The 18,857-nt window shown below is 42.3% G+C and overlaps 1 protein-coding gene across 13 annotated transcripts in view; it reads right to left on the minus strand.

The window, feature by feature from the left end:
• The window catches only part of TNRC6B (trinucleotide repeat containing adaptor 6B), a 251,648-nt gene that overhangs the window by 102,210 nt on the left and 130,581 nt on the right, over window positions 1–18,857 (minus strand). Inside the window, exon 2 of one of the 13 annotated variants that reach the window (XM_044940837.2) lies at window positions 6,009–6,206. The exons of the other annotated variants lie outside the window; for them this stretch is intronic. Coding sequence (XP_044796772.1) covers window positions 6,009–6,091 — 83 coding nt within the window. The 5' untranslated portion in view covers window positions 6,092–6,206. The remainder of the gene's footprint in view (window positions 1–6,008; window positions 6,207–18,857) is intronic. 13 annotated transcript variants of the gene reach the window in all.

Here is an 18,857-nt window from a genome sequence, read left to right on the forward strand (position 1 = left end):
GTGTTGACACTGCCCTAAATATGTAACCATCACACCTCTGAGGTAAAGTCTGTTAACCTCATCCTACGCTTGAGGAAACTGGTTTAAAGTGGCAAGGACCCAAGGAGGTACTTTGGAACCAGAAACCAGTATTTGGTTCCACTGCAAAATCTCTTAAATACTACTGTACTGTCCCTATGTATTGTAATAGATGAGAAGAATAAAATTCAACTTAATGTCAGAATACAAAAGGAATTATTACTTCCTAATAATCAAAGTCCCATGAGGCTGCCCAAATTCACTTGATGAGCTCTCTAAATCAGAATAGTGTTGACACCATTATAGGTTCAAAACCACTTTTCTGATTTAGAAGAAAATCCTATAGAGGATACATTTCTAACCATTTAAGATAATTATATTTTAAAAACAGATAATTGGTAAACTGAGAATGTCACAAAAGCTAGTATTTCTGTTTGTTAACAATGGTAACTTTCAAATAATTATTCAATTACTTTAAAAAAAATTCTCAATGCTTTAATGTCAATTGTCACAATAATGAGTCACTATAAAGATTCAGTAATGAACCTCACTAGGGTCCTCAAGCTTCTAGGCTGGTGACCATTACTGTGGGCAAACCAACACAACTAATCTTGCAATTTTAGTAATCCCGTTAATACACTGTGTGTAAATGCTTTCTTAATATATATGTCACAGAATCAGCATATCTAGAGTACCAGTAAACTTCTGGCCTCTAGTCGACATCAAAGAATCCTAGGCAGTACTGGTGCGTAAAAACATGATCTCACCCAATATTAACAAATAATCTGTGAATGGTATCTATTTATTTACACTTGTCTGCCTACTATAATGCTACAAATATTTTTCATTATTCTATCAAGCACTTGGGACCATCATTGAACAAAACAGACAAGAAATACTGACAATTTCCCCTGTGCGAACAAGCCAACCAACAGAACTGGGCTTAGCACACTTCCGTGTGGCTCAGGAGTGGCTAGGAACAGCTAATCAGACTACTAAATCACATCTGTGGGATACACCTGAAATTAATATCATCGTCAAAATTAACCTATGCTGGGGAAAGTGCCCTCTGTTACCTGCTTGTCTACCATTTTCAGAACGGAAAAACTGAACAGTGCTGTTTTTTAAGACAGAAATGCACCCATATTTTCAAAATAACAACTGCCAAGAGTCTTCCTAATATCAATAATTTCACTGGATAAATGAAAATAAAAATTAGAAAGCAATTACATTTTTGCTATGCCCATTTCAGTGAATTATTGGTATCAAAAAACAACTGGCAACTTATTAAAAACAGAAAAAAAGCAGCAGCAATGGCTGCCGAGAACAATAGCAGGTGGTACAAATATAGCAGAGCTCCCTGATAGCCGCAGGCAGCTGGGTAGTTACCAGAGTCAATTACTCTCACAGAAGAGCATCCATGAGGCCGAGCAGCCCCCTGGTCAGTTACACATGTTACCTTCAGAGATTTAACCTGCTTACAAACAATGGTGCAGGCATTAAAACCCAAGCTCCAGGAACTGCTTTGCAACACCTAGAAGTACTCTACTTAGTAACTTGGTAGCAGAAGAAGCAGAAGGGCAGGTCAACAGCCAGGAAAAAGATACACTGCTTCAGCTCTGCTTGTCCCGGGGAATCCAAAGTGGTGGTAGGCGAACCTGGAATGACTGGCCCCTGACACTGGACATAGCAAACCCACAAAGAGGAAAAGAATTGAACCTGCATGTCAAGTTTACCTTCCGACTCATGATTAAATACAGGATTGATTGAAATTTGCAAGCTCATGAAAAAGGTCCTGCCCCATAACGCCTTCTCTTATAATGAAACAATAAAGAACTCAGAGTCTAAACAGAGTACAGATGCTCTGTACGGAAATAAGAAAGACAAAATATTTATATCCTCTAAAACTTTAAAGAGATGTGACAAACATAAAGATACAGGGTTAAGTATTTTGCTCAAAACTTTGCATTATAATGACTCTTTCTGTCTTCTCTTTTCTTTCTCGATTCTCTTTCATTTATTGAGGGGCTGGTAGGCGTGAGAAATAAAAGGCTAAAGAAGGCGATGCTAGTTGGATGGAAGGAGGACAAGAAGGAAAAGTGGGGAAGGGAAGAAAACATGAGACAGACACTTGAAGAAGAGACAAGATACAGTTCCAAGTCGAGGCTGGCCACTAGACTTCCAACCCTGCAACTAACAGCTCTTCTGGATTCTAGGTCATGGCACCCTGCAGAATGATGGGGGCAGAATTTTCAGTGATTTCTGAAGGTACTTCTCAGCTGCACATGGCAATGGGCTCTGAAGAAATGGAAACAAAAGATAAAGCTGCAAAAGCTGAAGGCCTCAACTGCACGAGACTGTCCTGATGACTGAACTCAAGACTTGTATCAAGAAAGGAAGAGGATATAAGCTCTCAGATTTTCATCTTAAATGTAGAATTTTTTGTAATTTTAAGCTCTTCCATAAGTGGCATTTATCAAAGTAATTATTAAAGAGTTTCTTGGACTGTGGAAAACAGTATGAAAGTTACTCAAAACAGTACAATCCTGCGATCCCACTCCTGGACATATATCCAGACAAGACTAGAATTCAAAAAGACACAAGTACCCCTATGTTCATAGCAGCACTATTCACAACAGTCAAGACATGGAAACAACCTGAATGTCCATCAACAGATGGATAAAGATGAATGGATAGAGATGTGGTACCACAGCAGACTATTACTCAACCATAAAAAGGAACGAAATAACGCCACCTGCAGCAACAAATGAACCTATCTATGAAACAGAATCACGGACACAGAGAACAGACTGGCAGCGGCCAAACGGGAGGGGCCTGCCCAGAGGGAGGGCCTGGGGTGGGAGGCTGGGGCTGGCGGATGTAAGCTTTTATACACAGAACGGGTAAACAACAAGATCCTACTCTACAGCACAGATAACTGTATTCAATACCCTATGATAAACCAGAATGGAAAAGAATAGAAAACAAGAATGTTATATACCTGTATAACCAAATCACACTGCTGTACAGTAAAGATTAACACAACACTATAGTTCAACTGTACTTCGATAAAAAAAATACTGAGGAAAAAAAAGAGTTTACTGGGTGATTTCCCCAAGTCTGTTCTATTACATTTTTGCATCCTTATAACATACCTGAAGAAGTTAAAGTAGAAGCAAAAAGTAATCTCATGTAGCTGACTTCTGCTATGGAAGGGCAAGTGGTGGGACATGGATCAATGGAAAGAGGAAGGTGGGGCATACAGTCAGAAGCAAGGCTGATGGGAATCCAGTAAGGGGGCGAGTCAGACCCTGGGCAGTGGGGAAAACTTAGCATGTTGTGACATGTGAGGTCTTTGTGATGCACTAAAGTGTCTTGACACGGGGCTGGGAAATACCAATGCTTAGGACCATGAATGTGTTTTGTTTGAACTATCTGTGAAGTGTGCTCAGTAACACTGTGAACACCATGAATCAGTTCTCTCTAAACGGACTCATTAGAAAAGACAGGAGAAGTGGACGACAGAGGATTAGATGGTTGGATGGCATCACTGACTCGATAGACATTGAGTTTGAGCATGCTCCGGGAGTTGGTGATGGACAGGGAAGCCTGGTGTGCTGCAGTCCATGGGATCGCAAAGAGTCAGACACAACTGAGTGACTGAACTGAACACATTCAACAAGACAGGTTGATAATCAGTGGTCAGCATTTTGGGGAACCTGTTGCTAAGCTAACATGAACCTTCAAAACTGAAACCCATTCAACACAGACCTTGGCCTCATCAAAGTCGAAGGCAATAGGCTCTGATGTCCTCCTCACTAAATTCAGAAGTATTTTAGATCAAAATATCAGTGAAAACCTGGGCAAGGAGAGGTTAGTAAGAAAAGACAGTAAGAGTGTGAGGAAAGACAGGATGTCCTCCTCCTCCCCCCAGTTCCCCGGCCCTGCAATTATCCCCCCTACTCAGTCAGTCCACTCCTGTTCCGATTCCAGCAGGCATTCTGCATATGGGCCTCCTTTAACACATCTGCGAGAACTTGAGATCTGTATGGGCCAGTGACACAGAGGAAAGATTTTGGTCTTTGCAAAGCTAACAGGGTGACTATCTGGCCCTGTGGGCTCTGCATCTCCAAACTGAGAAATAAGTCATTTGCTATTGAAGCACTACATAAATCAGATTCATCTTTAAGAAATGGGTTTGTCTCCTTTTGAAAGACACACTCTCTTCTGTTTCAGTTTTCAAGCATATCTCCCATCCTATATGAGTTTATGAATACTCATCAGGAGCAATGGTTTACTTACATTCCTTCATGGAGTAGAGGAAAATCACAATCTATTCACAATTATAATACCCTAAAAATAAATTATTTGATTCTTTCAAACGCAAAAAGTGACAAGCGAAAATATTCTTGTTAAAACTTGTAACAGAAAGTTGGTCATTTGCAAGTACGCCTGCCAGAGGCAAAAAGAAAAACAAAACAAAAAAAAGGGTGGAGGGAGTCATTTAGTAAGTTTTAAAAGCCTATTCTAGTTTTTAAAGCATCGCTTGAAGCAGAGTATAGAGAAATATAAACATCAAATTAAACTACTTTAACTAGAGCAAACAGCAATTCTCTGACTTTCAAAATTCATAAGGCAAAGTTTTCAAGACTTCATCTATAACACCACATAGCTACTACAGGGGGGGGGCAAGGACTATGCCTTTTGATTGCTAGGAATGCAATGTGGCCAGCATACCATATATACATTCAATATAATCTACTATGTATGATAAACACATTTATTCATACATAAATAAAATGCCTAGAAGAATATGCATTAGTTGTTAACAGTGCTATCTCTAGGGAATTGGATTGGGGAGGTGGGTACATGGGAGCTAAGTCGTTTCAGTCATGTCCAACTCCTTGTGACCCCATGGACTGTAGCCTGCCAGGCTCCTCTGTCCATGGGATTCTCCAGGCAAGAATACTGGAGTGGGTTACCATGCCCTCCTCCAGGGGATCTTCTGGACCCAGGGATTGAACCCAGGTCTCTGTCTTATGCATTGGCAGGAAGGTTCTTTACCACCTGGGAAGCCCGACTGGGGAGAAGCAGTGTTTAAAATGAGAAATGGGGGACTTCTAATTCTATGTACTTCTCACAATTTAAGAGAGAAATACATATAATTACATACTTCTAAGAATATTATTTTTAAAGTTCTTTTAAAATTTTAAAACAATCTCAAATGGACAGAAAAGTTGCATGTATCGTACAAAGAGCTCATTCTCCCAGAACCATTGAGAGTAAGTTGTCAATCTCATGCTTCATCACTTCTAATACTTCAATGTGTTTTTCTTAATAAAATAAAATCTCTTATGTAACTAAAATACAGCTATCAAAATCAGGAAATTAATGCTTTATCCCAGCAACAATCTTTTAAAATAAAAGGATTCAAATCAGCTCTTTTTAGTCTCCTTCAGTTTGAAATAGTAACTCGTAACCTTGCTTTGACTTTCATGGACCTTGAACTTTTAAAGATGATCACAGTCCACTCATTTTATGGACTGTCTCTCAAACTGGGCCTATCCAATGTTTCCTCATGATTAGATTCAGGCTATCCATCTTGGCACAAGTATCACCAATGCAATATCGCATCCTAACAGGCGACACAATCTCTATTTGTCCTACTGCTGGTCATGTTCACTCAGGTCACTTGGTTAAGGCAATATCTGCCATGCTTCTTCACTGTAAAGTTACTCTTTTCTCCCCTTTGTTTTCAGTATTTTGAGGGGAGGCACTTTATAATTTAAATAAGCCATTTTGAATTTATTCATTAGTCCATACACAGGTTTTATTGCAAAGTATGCGAAATTGTAAGAACCTTCAGTTCTCTCTTTTATTCAATAGGTTTTAACTAATGACTATCACTTCTGAAATTCTGATGATCAATTTACCCCACATTTGGCCAATGGGAGCTCCTTCAAACTGGCATTCGTGTCCTACTGAAATACCTGCAGCATCCTTGAAGACTTCTTTGCACAAGATATTCCAGGTTCATTTCAAACTTCTCTGCTCTAATCCTGTAATCAGCCATTTGTCCAAGAAGCTGGGGTTTCTTGTAGTTGAAAATCGTATTAAGAAGCCAAGATATGAGCCTGTGATGAATTCATTGCCTCTGAGGTATTGCTGCTCCCAGGCATCCTCACCCTCTTTATGGACAAAGAAACGCAGGCACATATGTATGCATATAAATATACATGCATGAATTTTACATCTGCAATATCTCTCTCTCTATATGTATCAATATTTTTTAAAATTCATGAGTTCACATTAATACTTCCAATCTTAACTTCATTAGATTCATTCCAGTTTTCTCCCTTTCAATATTTGTAACTCCCTTCTCCAACAGAGTTGCTATCTCCCATTATACTTAACATGTATCTGTAGCCGATCAATCCTCCCCCTCTGATCAATCCTCCCCCTGTATATTTAACCAGTCTCCCAGTGCTGCCACCCCAACCTCACTGCATGCCCTTCTCACCTATCTTCAGGCCAACACACCACACCAGACCCTCCCTGCTTGTGAAGGCCTCCGCATCCTACTTGGTGTCTGACACCCTGACCAGGTCAGCTATCTTCTCTGTTTACCTAAGAGGCTTTAGGACTGAATTGTTCAAGAAGGATAAGAAGAAAAATACTTTTAAAAATTCAGTGTAAAAAAATATTTCTTAAAAAAAGGACCCATTGAGTTGGTACTTGTAATAATTCAGACGGGCAAGTTAAAGTTCACTTTTACATCATCTCTGAAGAACAGGTTTGTTAAGTAAATTAATAGTGTAAACAAGCTTGTAACCCAGATGTTTAACCTACTTAAGAAAAGTAATTGTTTTCAAGCACTCTAAAATCACTGGGCATGTACTTGCTTTTAATTACTGTCTAATTACAAATGATTTCTATTTTCTTCATTACAGCTTTGATAAGTCCTCTATTTGATTACACTTTAAGAATTACTACTTAAGCTCAATACAGTTAAGATCCTTTTAAAAATGTCTCTTTATTAATCAATTTGGCTTTTCAATTAATCATTTGAGATAAAGTTTTTAACTACTCAGTAATTTCTCTTTCCAGTTAATGTATCACGCTGCTCAAAAAGAAAAATGCCTTTCAGTGGCCATCCGGGACTGGTCCCCCGAAGACCTCCTGCCTCGCACGCCATCAGTACTGGCCTCTCTGTCCTCGTCATTATTTATCAATGCAGTGCTGAGGATTCTCATAAAGCCATCAGTTTCCATCATTTGAGTGCGTATTTTAAGACACTTCGCTTTATAAAACCGAGGTTTACCATCAATTAACAAATTATTCTGTGCTGCTACTGAGAAGGCTTGGGGAGAGAGTACATTCTGGAATCAGAGCCCTAGCTCCTCCACTTCCTTGTTTAGCAGTCTCAGATCAGACACTAAGCTTCATGCCCACATCTTTCTTATGAAGATGGAACTCTACTTCTTCAGGTTGTGCTGAGGACTCAATGGGATCATGAGAACTGCTTGCTATATAATAGGTACTTACTGAATGTGAGGACCTCACAAGAGACTCCTGGAAAAACTCAGTATGATTCAGACCAGTGTTTTCCAGTTTGGTCACACAAACCTCAGAGAGAATCTACAAAAGAACATGGGTCCTAAGCACTAGTTGAACGTGTGTCTGCTTATCACTGCCCCTGACCAAAACAAAGAAACATGAAAAAAAAACAGCAAGAATTCCATGATTTAAAAACAAGCAATGACTTTATCCTTTACCCAAGAGAATAGTATCAATATTCAGGGGGAGAAGAAATGAGAAATAAATAGGCTATGTTTTCTACTTTTGACTTCCAAATAAAGCTGCCAATTAGTCTTAGAAACCCCAACTAATCCTGGCCTGAGGGCACTGGGGCCACTATCTCAGGGATGGGTTATTTATTTATTTGTTTGTTCTGCCTAACCAGCTCTGTCAAGTACCAGTGGCTAAATATTAGAATTTAATATCTGATGAGAGAAGATTACATCACTAAAAATGAAGTGGAGGTAAGCAGTTTGGTTCTCTTTTTTAATTTTATATATCTATTTTTATGTTTGCCTACACTGGGTATTCAGACAAGGCAATGGCACCCCACTCCAGTACTCTTGCCTGGGGAATCCCATGGATGGAGGAGCCTGTTAGGCTGTAGTCCATGGGGTCGCTAAGAGTCGGACACGACTGAGCGACTTCCCTTTCACTTTTCACTTTCCTGCATTGGAGAAGGAAATGGCAACCCACTCCAGTGTTCTTGCCTGGAGAATCCCAGGGACGGGGGAGCCTGGTGGGCTGCCATCTATGGGGTCGCACAGGGTCGGACACGACTGAAGCGATTTAGCAGCACACTGGGCCTTCACTGCTGTGTGCGGGGGCTACTCTAGTCGCGGCGCTTGGGCTTCTCATTGGGTTGGCTTCTCTTGTCGCGGAGCATGGGCTCTAGAACACAAGCTTAGAAGCTGTGGCACATGGGCTCAGTTGCTCCGCAGAATGTTGGATCTTCCCAGATCAGGGATTGAACCTGTGTCCCTTGCACTGACAGGTAGGTTCTTAACCACTGGACCACCAGGGAAGTACAGAAGTAAGCAGTTTTAAAAACCAAAGGTGTTAATAATGTGATGCAGTATGGGCATTCTAGCAGTGTTGGGAAAAAAAAAAAAAAAAAAAGGACAAAAATGCTTGCCTCAAACAGTGAACCGAGCAGAAGTACAGAAGTCCCTGCAAGTTAAGACATGACCTCCATAGAAAATACCAAGATAAGGAGTGAACCTAAATATTGTCTGGGGTTGCAAAGAGTCGGACACGACTGAGCGACTGAACTGAACTAAATACTGTCAGCTACAGTGCCAGATGTATCAGTCCTGTGCATTCGATATTTAAAATATCAGCCATGAAATTAAAAGACGCTTACTCCTTGGAAGGAAAGTTATGACCAACCTAGATAGCATGTTGAAAAGCAGAGACATTACTTTGCCAACAAAGGTCCGTCTAGTCAAGGCTATGGTTTTTCCTGTGGTCATGTATGGATGTGACAGTTGGACTGTGAAGAAGGCTGAGCGACGAAGAATGGATGCTTTTGAACTGTGGTGTTGGAGAAGACTCTTGAGAGTCCCTTGGACTGCAAGGAGATCCAACCAGTCCATTCTGAAAGAGATCAGCCCTGGGATTTCTTTGGAGGGAAAGATGCTGAAGCTGAAACTCCAGTACTTTGGCCAGTCCATTCTGAAAGAGATCAGCCCTGGGATTTCTTTGGAGGGAATGATGCTGAAGCTGAAACTCCAGTACTTTGGCCACCTCATGTGAAGAGCTGACTCACTGGGAAAGACTCTGATGCTGGGAGGGATTGGGGGCAGGAGAAGGGGACGACAGAGGATGAGATGGCTGGATGGCATCACTGACTCGATGGATGTGAGTCGGAGTGAACTCCGGGAGTTGGTAATGGACAGGGAGGCCTGGCGTGCTGCGATTCATGGGGTTGCGAAGAGTCAGACAAGACTGAGCAACTGAACTGAACTGAAGCTTTACTGGCATGTAAAAGTTGTGGTTTTGGTGTTTTGTTTTTGTTTTTTAATCATGGAAATTTGTTTACCATGAAGGGATGGAGGATATAGTGACCTTCCTTCCAAACTGCTTTGAGAACAAAGTTAACATCTTTTAACCAAGATGTTAAAAAAATGCAAACAGAATGCTAAGGTACCATGAATATACACTGCTATCTCTACAAATGATTCTTCATACAAGAGGATCAAGTTGTCTACATGTTTCATTTGCGAAGCTTCTGTGCTTCCAAATGGCTTCCAAGCAAAGGTCAAAATGTCTCTCCCAACCCCAGGTCTGCAGAGAGCCTAACTCTGAGTCACCTGTCACAGCCTCAGACACAGGCAGAGGGCACAGGGCCAGGGGCCTAACTCCTTACCCAACAGAAGTCCAACTCGCTCTCCAGAAGAACCCATGTCACTGAAAACACACGGGGACTCGCCCCAGGAAGAGAATGCATTCTCGTTTGTCAAACTCGGAAATATGACCCCCGCCCCCCCAACCACTGTAAAAGCTGCAACAGGCAATACAGCCAGATCCCCCTCCTTTCAGCCAAGCTTCTCTTCAGTCTCTCCGCCCTTCAAACAGGTGGAAGTGCCAGCTGCTCGGGCTCTCCTCAGTTTGGTGGGGGGAGGACAGGTAAATCGAGAAGGTGCTACAGCCCAAAGAACTCGAGACTGATCTGCATTTAAAGTCTTCTCAGTGAAATAGTCTTTTTTCCCTATTCAAAGATGTTTAGGCGTGAACAAGGCAGGTGGGAAAAATAGAGAGTTCTATATAAAATATAATGTTGCGTAAAAGGTACTTAAAAGGCAGGGAACAGTTCATAGGCCCCTTTCATGCCACTTCAAAAGAATCCTGCTAGAAGGCCAGGCTGGATGGTTCAGCAACTTCAGGAAACTTCCGTGAAGCCATTTGGCCTGGGAGAAGTGGTCACATCTGGTTTCCCCCCAAGGCAGTCAGGGTTAGCGCTCAAGCACACAAACTCAGCAGCCAAGGCTGTCAGGATCCCTTCCCACCTGTGCAGTTTTGGGCACGATACTTAACATCTCTGTAGTTAGCTCTAGCATGGTCATGAAGATTAAATGCTAATGTATATAAAGCACTTCAAAGCACAAAGAAAGTATTATCTTTCCCTTCTAAAGCATACTTTTCTCACCTCCTCCAACCCAGACCTTTCTTTCCTTTTCAGGTCATTTGCCTGACCCTGGTCCTATCTTATTCACAGCCCAGCCCGAACTCTCATGAACATTCACCAGGATTCCCTGAAGACTTCATGCCCTGGCTTCTCTACACTACTGACCCAGGTCAGTCCTCACTCAGCCTCAGACGAACCCCAACTCTCTGTGTTCTTCACCTTGCCTTGCTGGAAGGAGCCTGCATGGCTGCAGAGCGCTGCAATTACAAGTAAAGGATGTCTTCTCTCAGCTATAAGCCCACAGAGCTGGTAGACGGCTCTTCCTGTAGCCCTTCTCCACTCAGATTCCATCTCCTGTTTTACAGCGAGGAATGCCTCCTATTCAGAGGTGAATGTCCCTCAGGGGGAACTCCCTCAAATATCCTTCTGTCCATTTCCAAATTTACTCTTCCCTCTCCAAGGTTAGCCTGTCATCTATGCAGCAAATCTCTTCCCACAGCTCTGTTGTCTTTTCAGACCTTCTCCTCTGTTCTGGCCTACTAGCTGTAGCAAATTCATCCTGGTTACCAGGCTCAGTTCATGGATGATGAAGTTAGAGTTCATCCCAATATCTTCATTGGTTACCTCTGGACTTGTTCTTTCCCCTGAGCCTTCAGCTTCATGCTTTAGAACATAAGTCCTACAAAGATAAGGGTCTCATCTCTTTTCTCCCAGCTTTATCTCTGGAGAGGGCTTCCCAGGTGGCGCTAGCGGTAAAGAATTCCCCTGACAATGAAGGAGACACGAAGGAGGCGGCTTCAATCCTTGGGCTGGGAATATCTTCTGGAGTAGGAAATGGCAACCCACTCCAGCGTTCTTGCCTGGAAAACCCCATGGGCAGAGGAGCCTGGTGGGCTACAGTCCATGCGGCTGCAGAGTCAAACACAACTGAGCAACTGACACAACAGTAATAACACCACCAAGGGGTGTGTGTGTGTTGTGTGTGTGGTGCTGGGGTTACAGAAGTGAGCATAACTGGCTCCTGTCCTAGAGCTGCTCACCATAGTGACAGAGAAACCGAAAACCCACAGGCAGACTTCCCAATGTGACAGACAGCAGCAAGCGGAATGAATGCTGGACCTCAATGGAGCCCTGAACCTGGTGCACCGAGCTCCTAAAGGCCAAACCTAACTGCCCCCACATCTAGGGTTTATCTCGGCTGACCCGAGGTCCCAGCCCTGATAACTCTCCTTTACTTCCCTAAACGCCTTCCTGCCTGGGCTCCTCTTGCACCACCGTTTTCCTGTTTTCATCCCACTCCTCTGATCATCTGCTAAGAGAGTGCTGTCACAGCCATGACCTAGAAGACCATCTCCAGATGTAAATGGATGGCTCCCAACTTCTCTCGAGCTCCAGATGGTTCTTTTCACTTGTCAGTTCAGTTCAGTCGCTCAGTTGTGTCCGACTCTTTGCGACCTCATGGACTGCAGCATGCCAGGCAAGTTATCCGAAGCACACACAAGCCTGTCAGCCCCACCGTCACCCTTTTACACATTCAACACCTCTGCCCCACCCAATGAATGCCCATTCCCACTCCTGGCATCACCCATTCCACCCTGCCTGGGGCCTGTGCACAACTCCTCTTTCTCACACCCAGTGGACTTCACCATTTAGAAATACCGAATTGTTTCTAAAATCTAGTTCTTGCCATCTGTACTGTCACTCACTTAATTTACATTTTCCAATCTCTCCTCTTGCTTTGACTGCCCCCAATGTTTCCTCCTGTATCAGATCCCAACACGGAGATCAACAGAAGCAAGTTGAGATTTTTTTTTTTACATTGAGAACAGTTGTTTGTTTATTTTTGGCTGCGCTGGGTCTTTGCTGCTGTGTGAGAAATTTCTCTAGTTGCAGTGCGTGGGCTTCTCATTGCGGTGGCTCTAAGAGTGCTTCTTTTCTTGCGGAGCACGAGCTCTAGGGCACCGGCTAAGCAGCTGTGGCCCACGGGCTTAGCTGCTCCTAGGCATGTGGAAATTTCCTGGACCAGGGATCAAACCTGTGTCCCCTGCATTGACAGGTGGATTCTTAACCACTGGGCCACCAGGGAAGCCCTGGCAAGTTGAGGTTTTAAAACTGCTTTCTATGGGATAAAATTCAGATTCCTTAGAACACAAAATCCAACCAACCCTTCCCCTCCCCTCCAGGCAGCCTACACGAACATCTCACCATTTCTCATACTCCCCCCACCCCCAACTCCTCGCCTCTCTTCAAGCCACTTCCTCTGCCTAGCAATAGAATGTATGAGAACAGTAGCTAACACTGACTCCAGGTACTGCTATTACCTCCCATTTCACAAGTGAAAAAGCTGAGGCACACAGATATTACTTGCCCAACAGTGGGTTGACCTAACCATACATCAGTCCTGACTTCAGAACCTCAGTTCTTAGCCTTCCCCAAGCAACTCCTAACTTCCCTTAAAGACTCAGTTCAAGGACTTCACTGGTAGTCCAGAGGCTAAGACTCGGCGCTCCCAATGCAGGGGACCCGGATCTGATTCCTGGTCAGGGAACTAAAGCTCATGTGCTGTAACTAAGAGTACAAGTTCCGTAACAAAGATCAAAGAGTCTGCATGCTGCAACTAAGACCCAGCACAGCTAAATAAATAAAAAAAAAAAAAAAAAAAAAAAACACCGATGACGACTCAGGTCAAATGCTTCCTCTTTGGTGGAATCTTCCCTAAGTGCCCTAGGCTCTGCCTCCAACCTCCAGGATCTCTTGGCATCATGCCTGTTTTTATTACAGGCAGGCTCATATTACTGGTTGTGTTCCAAAAAGAAAAACCAGGTCTTTATCTTTATACTATTCCCATCAACCTACAGTGCCTGATGCACAAATACTTGGGTAGTAATTTTTTTCAAGTACACAGGACACAGAGTATACCCTGCTCACCCGTCTACCAGCATGATACTGCTTCTAAACACCCTACCTACACTGCTAACCCCAAACTCTCCCCTCTTCCTCTGTTGGCCAGAGGACTCTGATGAGGAGAAGTCAAAGCCCTCACGGGGACAGCCACTCCCACAGCCGGCTGATAGCATTATCACAGCAGGGCAGACCAGTGAGCTGCTGGCCATGCGCCCCTTGATTACAGGAGTAAAGTGCATCGGAAAAGCACTTTCTCTCGCTGAAGATGGACAGAGGGGACATTTGATGTGTGGCTGCCAGATTTAATGTCTCTGTCGTTTAAGATGTGACAGTGGGAGGGTGGACATAAAAATAATATGTAATATGACAGAAAATCAGCTATGGCCATTATTTACAAGTCAACAAGAGCCAACAGGCTGGCAGAAATGTACATAATATTATTTAGTTTTGTGATCTAATGGCCTCTTTTACAAAATCACCATGACTATACAGTTGACCCTTGAACAACTAGTGTTTGTACTGTGCATGTCCACTAACGTGGATTTTTTTTTCAAGAGTAAATACTTAACAGTTGAATCCGTAGATGCAGAACTGTGGATACGAAGGGCTGACTGTAAATTTACACCCGGATAACCAGAGAGGACTGTCATCCCTAACCCCAGCATTGTTCAAGGGTCAACTGTATACCTCATTAAATTAGATCAACTTTGGAACAGGCTCTGAATAGAATAGAATGTTCTAAATTCTACAACTAGAATAGAATCTTCTAGATTCTACAACTGCTTAGCACCTAATGGACTTGGCTTTTTTTTCTTCTTATGTTAAAGTAGAATGGTCATCTGGTTACAGTATATTCAGAGGGAGTAATTTTTTTTTTTAAGTGTGAGTTCCTGTGACACAGTAACCATCATCAGTCAATAAATAAGAATGAAGGAAGGCAGTCTCAGAACTTGTACTCCTATGAGTGAGGCTAATAAAACCAGCGAGCACATAGTTAATTTTAATACATGCTAAGAGATGGTCTATAATTAGGGTGGTTCCCTAACGCTGAACTCCTGTACCTGTGCTGATGTGCATTCCCCATGTAATAGTCTTCATAAAGCTATATTCAACTTAGTAAAATGTTTCTTATTCTGAGACTGTCCATTCTACTCTTTTGTCAAAATGCCTTTTCTTTGAAATAGTGGTAATAAACAGGGCTGCCTTTTTTTTTTTTCCCCAAATGCTGTTAGTTGGCAAATTTAAAACTGGTTAACTCATGTTGGACCCTAATATTGCTTTTGCAATGTTACAGTTCCCTGAAACTACATCTGGGAACCACCATGTTAAAGTGTCTGAAGAGACTTGGGGAACAGCCAAATCCAGCTTGCTTGTCTAGAATGTAGTTTTAGAAAGGAATAATTAAAATGGAAAGCACACCATGCATTACTCCAAACTGTGCCTAAAAAACAAAAATAAAAATCTGGTACTTTAAGATTTTATATATACACAACACTTTTAAGATTCTCAATACATATTAGCATCTTAAAGACTCTAAGTCCTTGTAGTAAGCAAGATCAGTTTAATTCAGGAAAGGAACCTTTTTTTTCTCTTTTTTTCCCAGGCAAACCTATTAGTACCCTGACAGTGGGAAATGCTGAACTAATCAAACCTACTGAAGTGTATCTGAAAACAGAATGTGTTAATTAGTGGAAATGTGTCTTCCTGAAACCTGGAAAGAGGGCCAGGAATCACCCCTCCCAAAACAGAGTATGACTGTTTTCTGTGGGGCTTTTTCAAGAGAAAATATATTATCTGGTAGTCTGGTTTTTCTACTTAAGCTTCTCTAAAATTTGGGGAGGGGGGACATATGTAAATCTCTCCATTCCTCAATATGGATGGCCAACTCCTCGTGATCCAGACAGAATGCTCTGGATAGGAAGGACAACATTCTGGTCATCAAAAATACCTATCTTCTACATGCTCAAGTAGCAAATGAACACTTCTAAAAATCACTTATGAATGTGGTTGGTGTGACAACTGAGCAGACTGACAAATCTGATTCTCAAAACCAACCAAAGTGGGGACCATGTTTGGGAATATGGACAACTCCTGAGTGGTTCCTTAAAATTTCTTTAAACTTTAGTGAGACAACACAGAGTGGGTCATTAAGCCATTTCAGTGGTTGAGATCAGCTTATTTGGGGTTTTGTTTTAAAAAAATGGACTTGAGTGGAACGTATCAGGATAGAATTGATCACATAGAAAATATTTTTGCTTTAGTGCATACTTTATGTATGGGGCTTCGAAATGGCACCCCACTCCAGTACTCTTGCCTGGAAAATCCCATGGACCGAGGAGCCTGGTATGCTACAGTCCATGGGGTCGCAAAGAGTTGGACACGACTGAGCAACTTCACTTCACTTCCCAGGTTGTACAATGGCCAAGAATCTTCAAGCTGCCAGTGCAGGAGACTCAGGAGACTGGGGTTCCATCCCTGGGTTGGGAAGATCCCCTGGAGAAGGAAATGGTCATCCACCCTAGCATTCTTGCCTGGGAAATCCCATGGACAGAGGAGCCTGGAGGGCTATAATCCATGAGGTCACAATAAGAGTTGGAGACGATTTAGCAACTAAACAACAATACTTTATCTCAATGCAAATTTTATTTCTCAGTGTTGATCCAATCAAAAAGTTTGGAAGCCACTGTTCTAAACTACCCAATTAGCTATCTAACTTCAGCTTAAAAACAGCAACTTCTTGGCATAAAAGAGCGGCAATTATTTTCTGCAAGCAAAGGGTAAAAAAACCCCACAAACAATGGCATCTAGAGGTACAAGACTCACTGCTTTGGGTTCCTGAGAAGGGGACAAGAGATCCTGTCCTAGGTCTCTGGTCTTATTAAGCCATTAAATGACCACATGCAGGACCTTCCCTGGTAGTCCAGGGGCTAAGACTTCAAGCTCTCAATGCAGGGGCCCCAGGTTTGAAAAATAGATCCCACATGCCCCAACTAAAGACCTTAAATGCTGCAAGGTACACTGAGGATCCCCAGTGCCAGAACTAGGTCCCAGCACACCCAAATAAAAACAAATAATAAATATCAAAAAATAAATGAAGGGCATCACGTAAGCCCACTACTACACAGTATAGTTGTTTTTAACCAAGGCATGGATAACCAAAATGTACTTCTGAAGGAAAACAAAAAGGTAAGGAATTAATTTTCATATTGATTTTAAAAACAGGACTTCACAGAATAGCTGACACTTCAAATTCTTAAATTTCATGGAAATATGAAATTTAAGAAAATTTCACGGAAAAATAAGGTCCTCTATGCCCACCAAGATGGAATTGTGCACCAACCCAAAACCAACGCCTGACTTTCCAGTGTGAACAAGGTTTGGTTCCAAGCACAATTCAGGATCATTTCTGAATTGGAAATGAATTTAGGATTCATTTCCTAATCTTTACAGGTTATTATTTAGAAGTTCTAGTTAGCAACTACCTAGCAGTATAAATCAGTGAGATCACTAAATATAATAGACACCTCTGAACCTGCTTTTTTATAAACCACTCATATTTAGTAAATATTATACTGGCCCAGATGTCAAGAAATACAAAATGAATATAATAGCCTATGGCCAAACAGCCTGCCAAAGAGAAGTGAGATTCAAGCCCAAGATAATTAGCCTTTGGCACCCTTCCCCCTCATGCACCTCTATCCACGTTGGAAGACTGGGACAGAGGACTGAAAGCTTCTGAGAACCCTGGAATCCTGATGTCACCTCCCACCTAAACCACTCATCTCACTGGCTCCACAGTTGAGAAAGGGGGCAGCAGTGCTTCTACCCCTCCACCTAAACCTGCTTTTAATTACTTTTTAAAAGCTTTTCACTTTGTCTTAGGGTATAACCAATGAACAATGCTGTGAAAGTCTCAGGTGAACAGCGAAGGGACTCAGCCATATGTACATACGTATCCATTGTCCCCCAAACTCCCCTCCCACCCACGCTGCCACGTAACACTGAGCACAGTTCCCTGTGCTGTACAGTAGGTCTTTGTTGGTTATCCATTTGAAATACAGCAGTGTGTACATGTCCATCCTAATCTCCCTGACTACCCCTTCCTTAGATGCAAACCTCTGTACCTAGCATTTCTAATAGGACACAAATTGGTTATATTTTAAAACTTTTACCGATGTACCATCCTGCAGACCTGAACAGTTTTTTTCAATTCCTTGTTTTAAATTTTAGAACCTACACATTAAAAAAAAAAGGTTCATCTTCTCACAAGTAAACTTAGGATTTGACCCCTCCAATCCTAAAAATTTCATAAGCATAAGCCCACTTGTGTTCTAAGTAACATCAATCCTATGAAATGCTTTGCCATGGGAAGAATGTTTAGTGATGATCTGGCTATTTCCAAAAATGCACATTACCTGCAAGTATCTGTCTTACTTTGCATAAATGCTCCCTGTCTAAATTCGTAGCCACACACAGCTAGTGTGCACTTCATTACTTTGCCAACAAAGGTTCGTCTAGTCAATGCTATGGTTTTTCCTGTGGTCATGTATGGATGTGAGAGTTGGACTGTGAAGAAGGCTGAGCGACGAAGAATGGATGCTTTTGAACTGTGGTGTTGGAGAAGACTCTTGAGAGTCCCTTGGACTGCAAGGAGATCCAACCAGTCCATTCTGAAGGAGATCAGCCCTGGGATTTCTTTGGAGGGAATGATGCTAAAGCTGAAACTCCAGTACTTTGGCCACCTCATGCGAAGAGTTGATTCATTGGAAAAGACTCTGATGCTGGGAGGGATTGGGGGCAGGAGGAGAAGGGGACGCCAGAGGATGAGATGGCTGGATGGCATCACTGACTCGATGGACGTGAGTCTGGGTGAACTCCGGGAGTTGGTGATGGACAGGGAGGCCTGGCGTGCTGTGATTCATGAGGTTGCAAAGAGTCGGACACGACTGAGAGACTGAACTGAACCGAACTGTGACAGAGAAACTGAATTTTCAAGTGAATTTTAACTTAAATTTTAAGGGTGTTCCCTAGTTGCCTGGTGGTTAGAATTCTAGGATTTTACATCCATGGCCTGGGTTCAACCCCTTTTTAGGAAACTGAGATCTTGTAAACTGCATGGCAACAGCCAAAAAAAAAAAAAAATTTTTTTTAAATTGGTAATTTACTTCCATTATTAGGAAACTTTTAAATGTTTGGAAAAACCTGGGTATGTGAATATAGTTTTTCAACT

Source organism: Bubalus bubalis, chromosome 4 (genome assembly GCF_019923935.1).
Source record: "Bubalus bubalis isolate 160015118507 breed Murrah chromosome 4, NDDB_SH_1, whole genome shotgun sequence".
NCBI classification, from domain to species: Eukaryota; Metazoa; Chordata; class Mammalia; order Artiodactyla; family Bovidae; genus Bubalus; species Bubalus bubalis.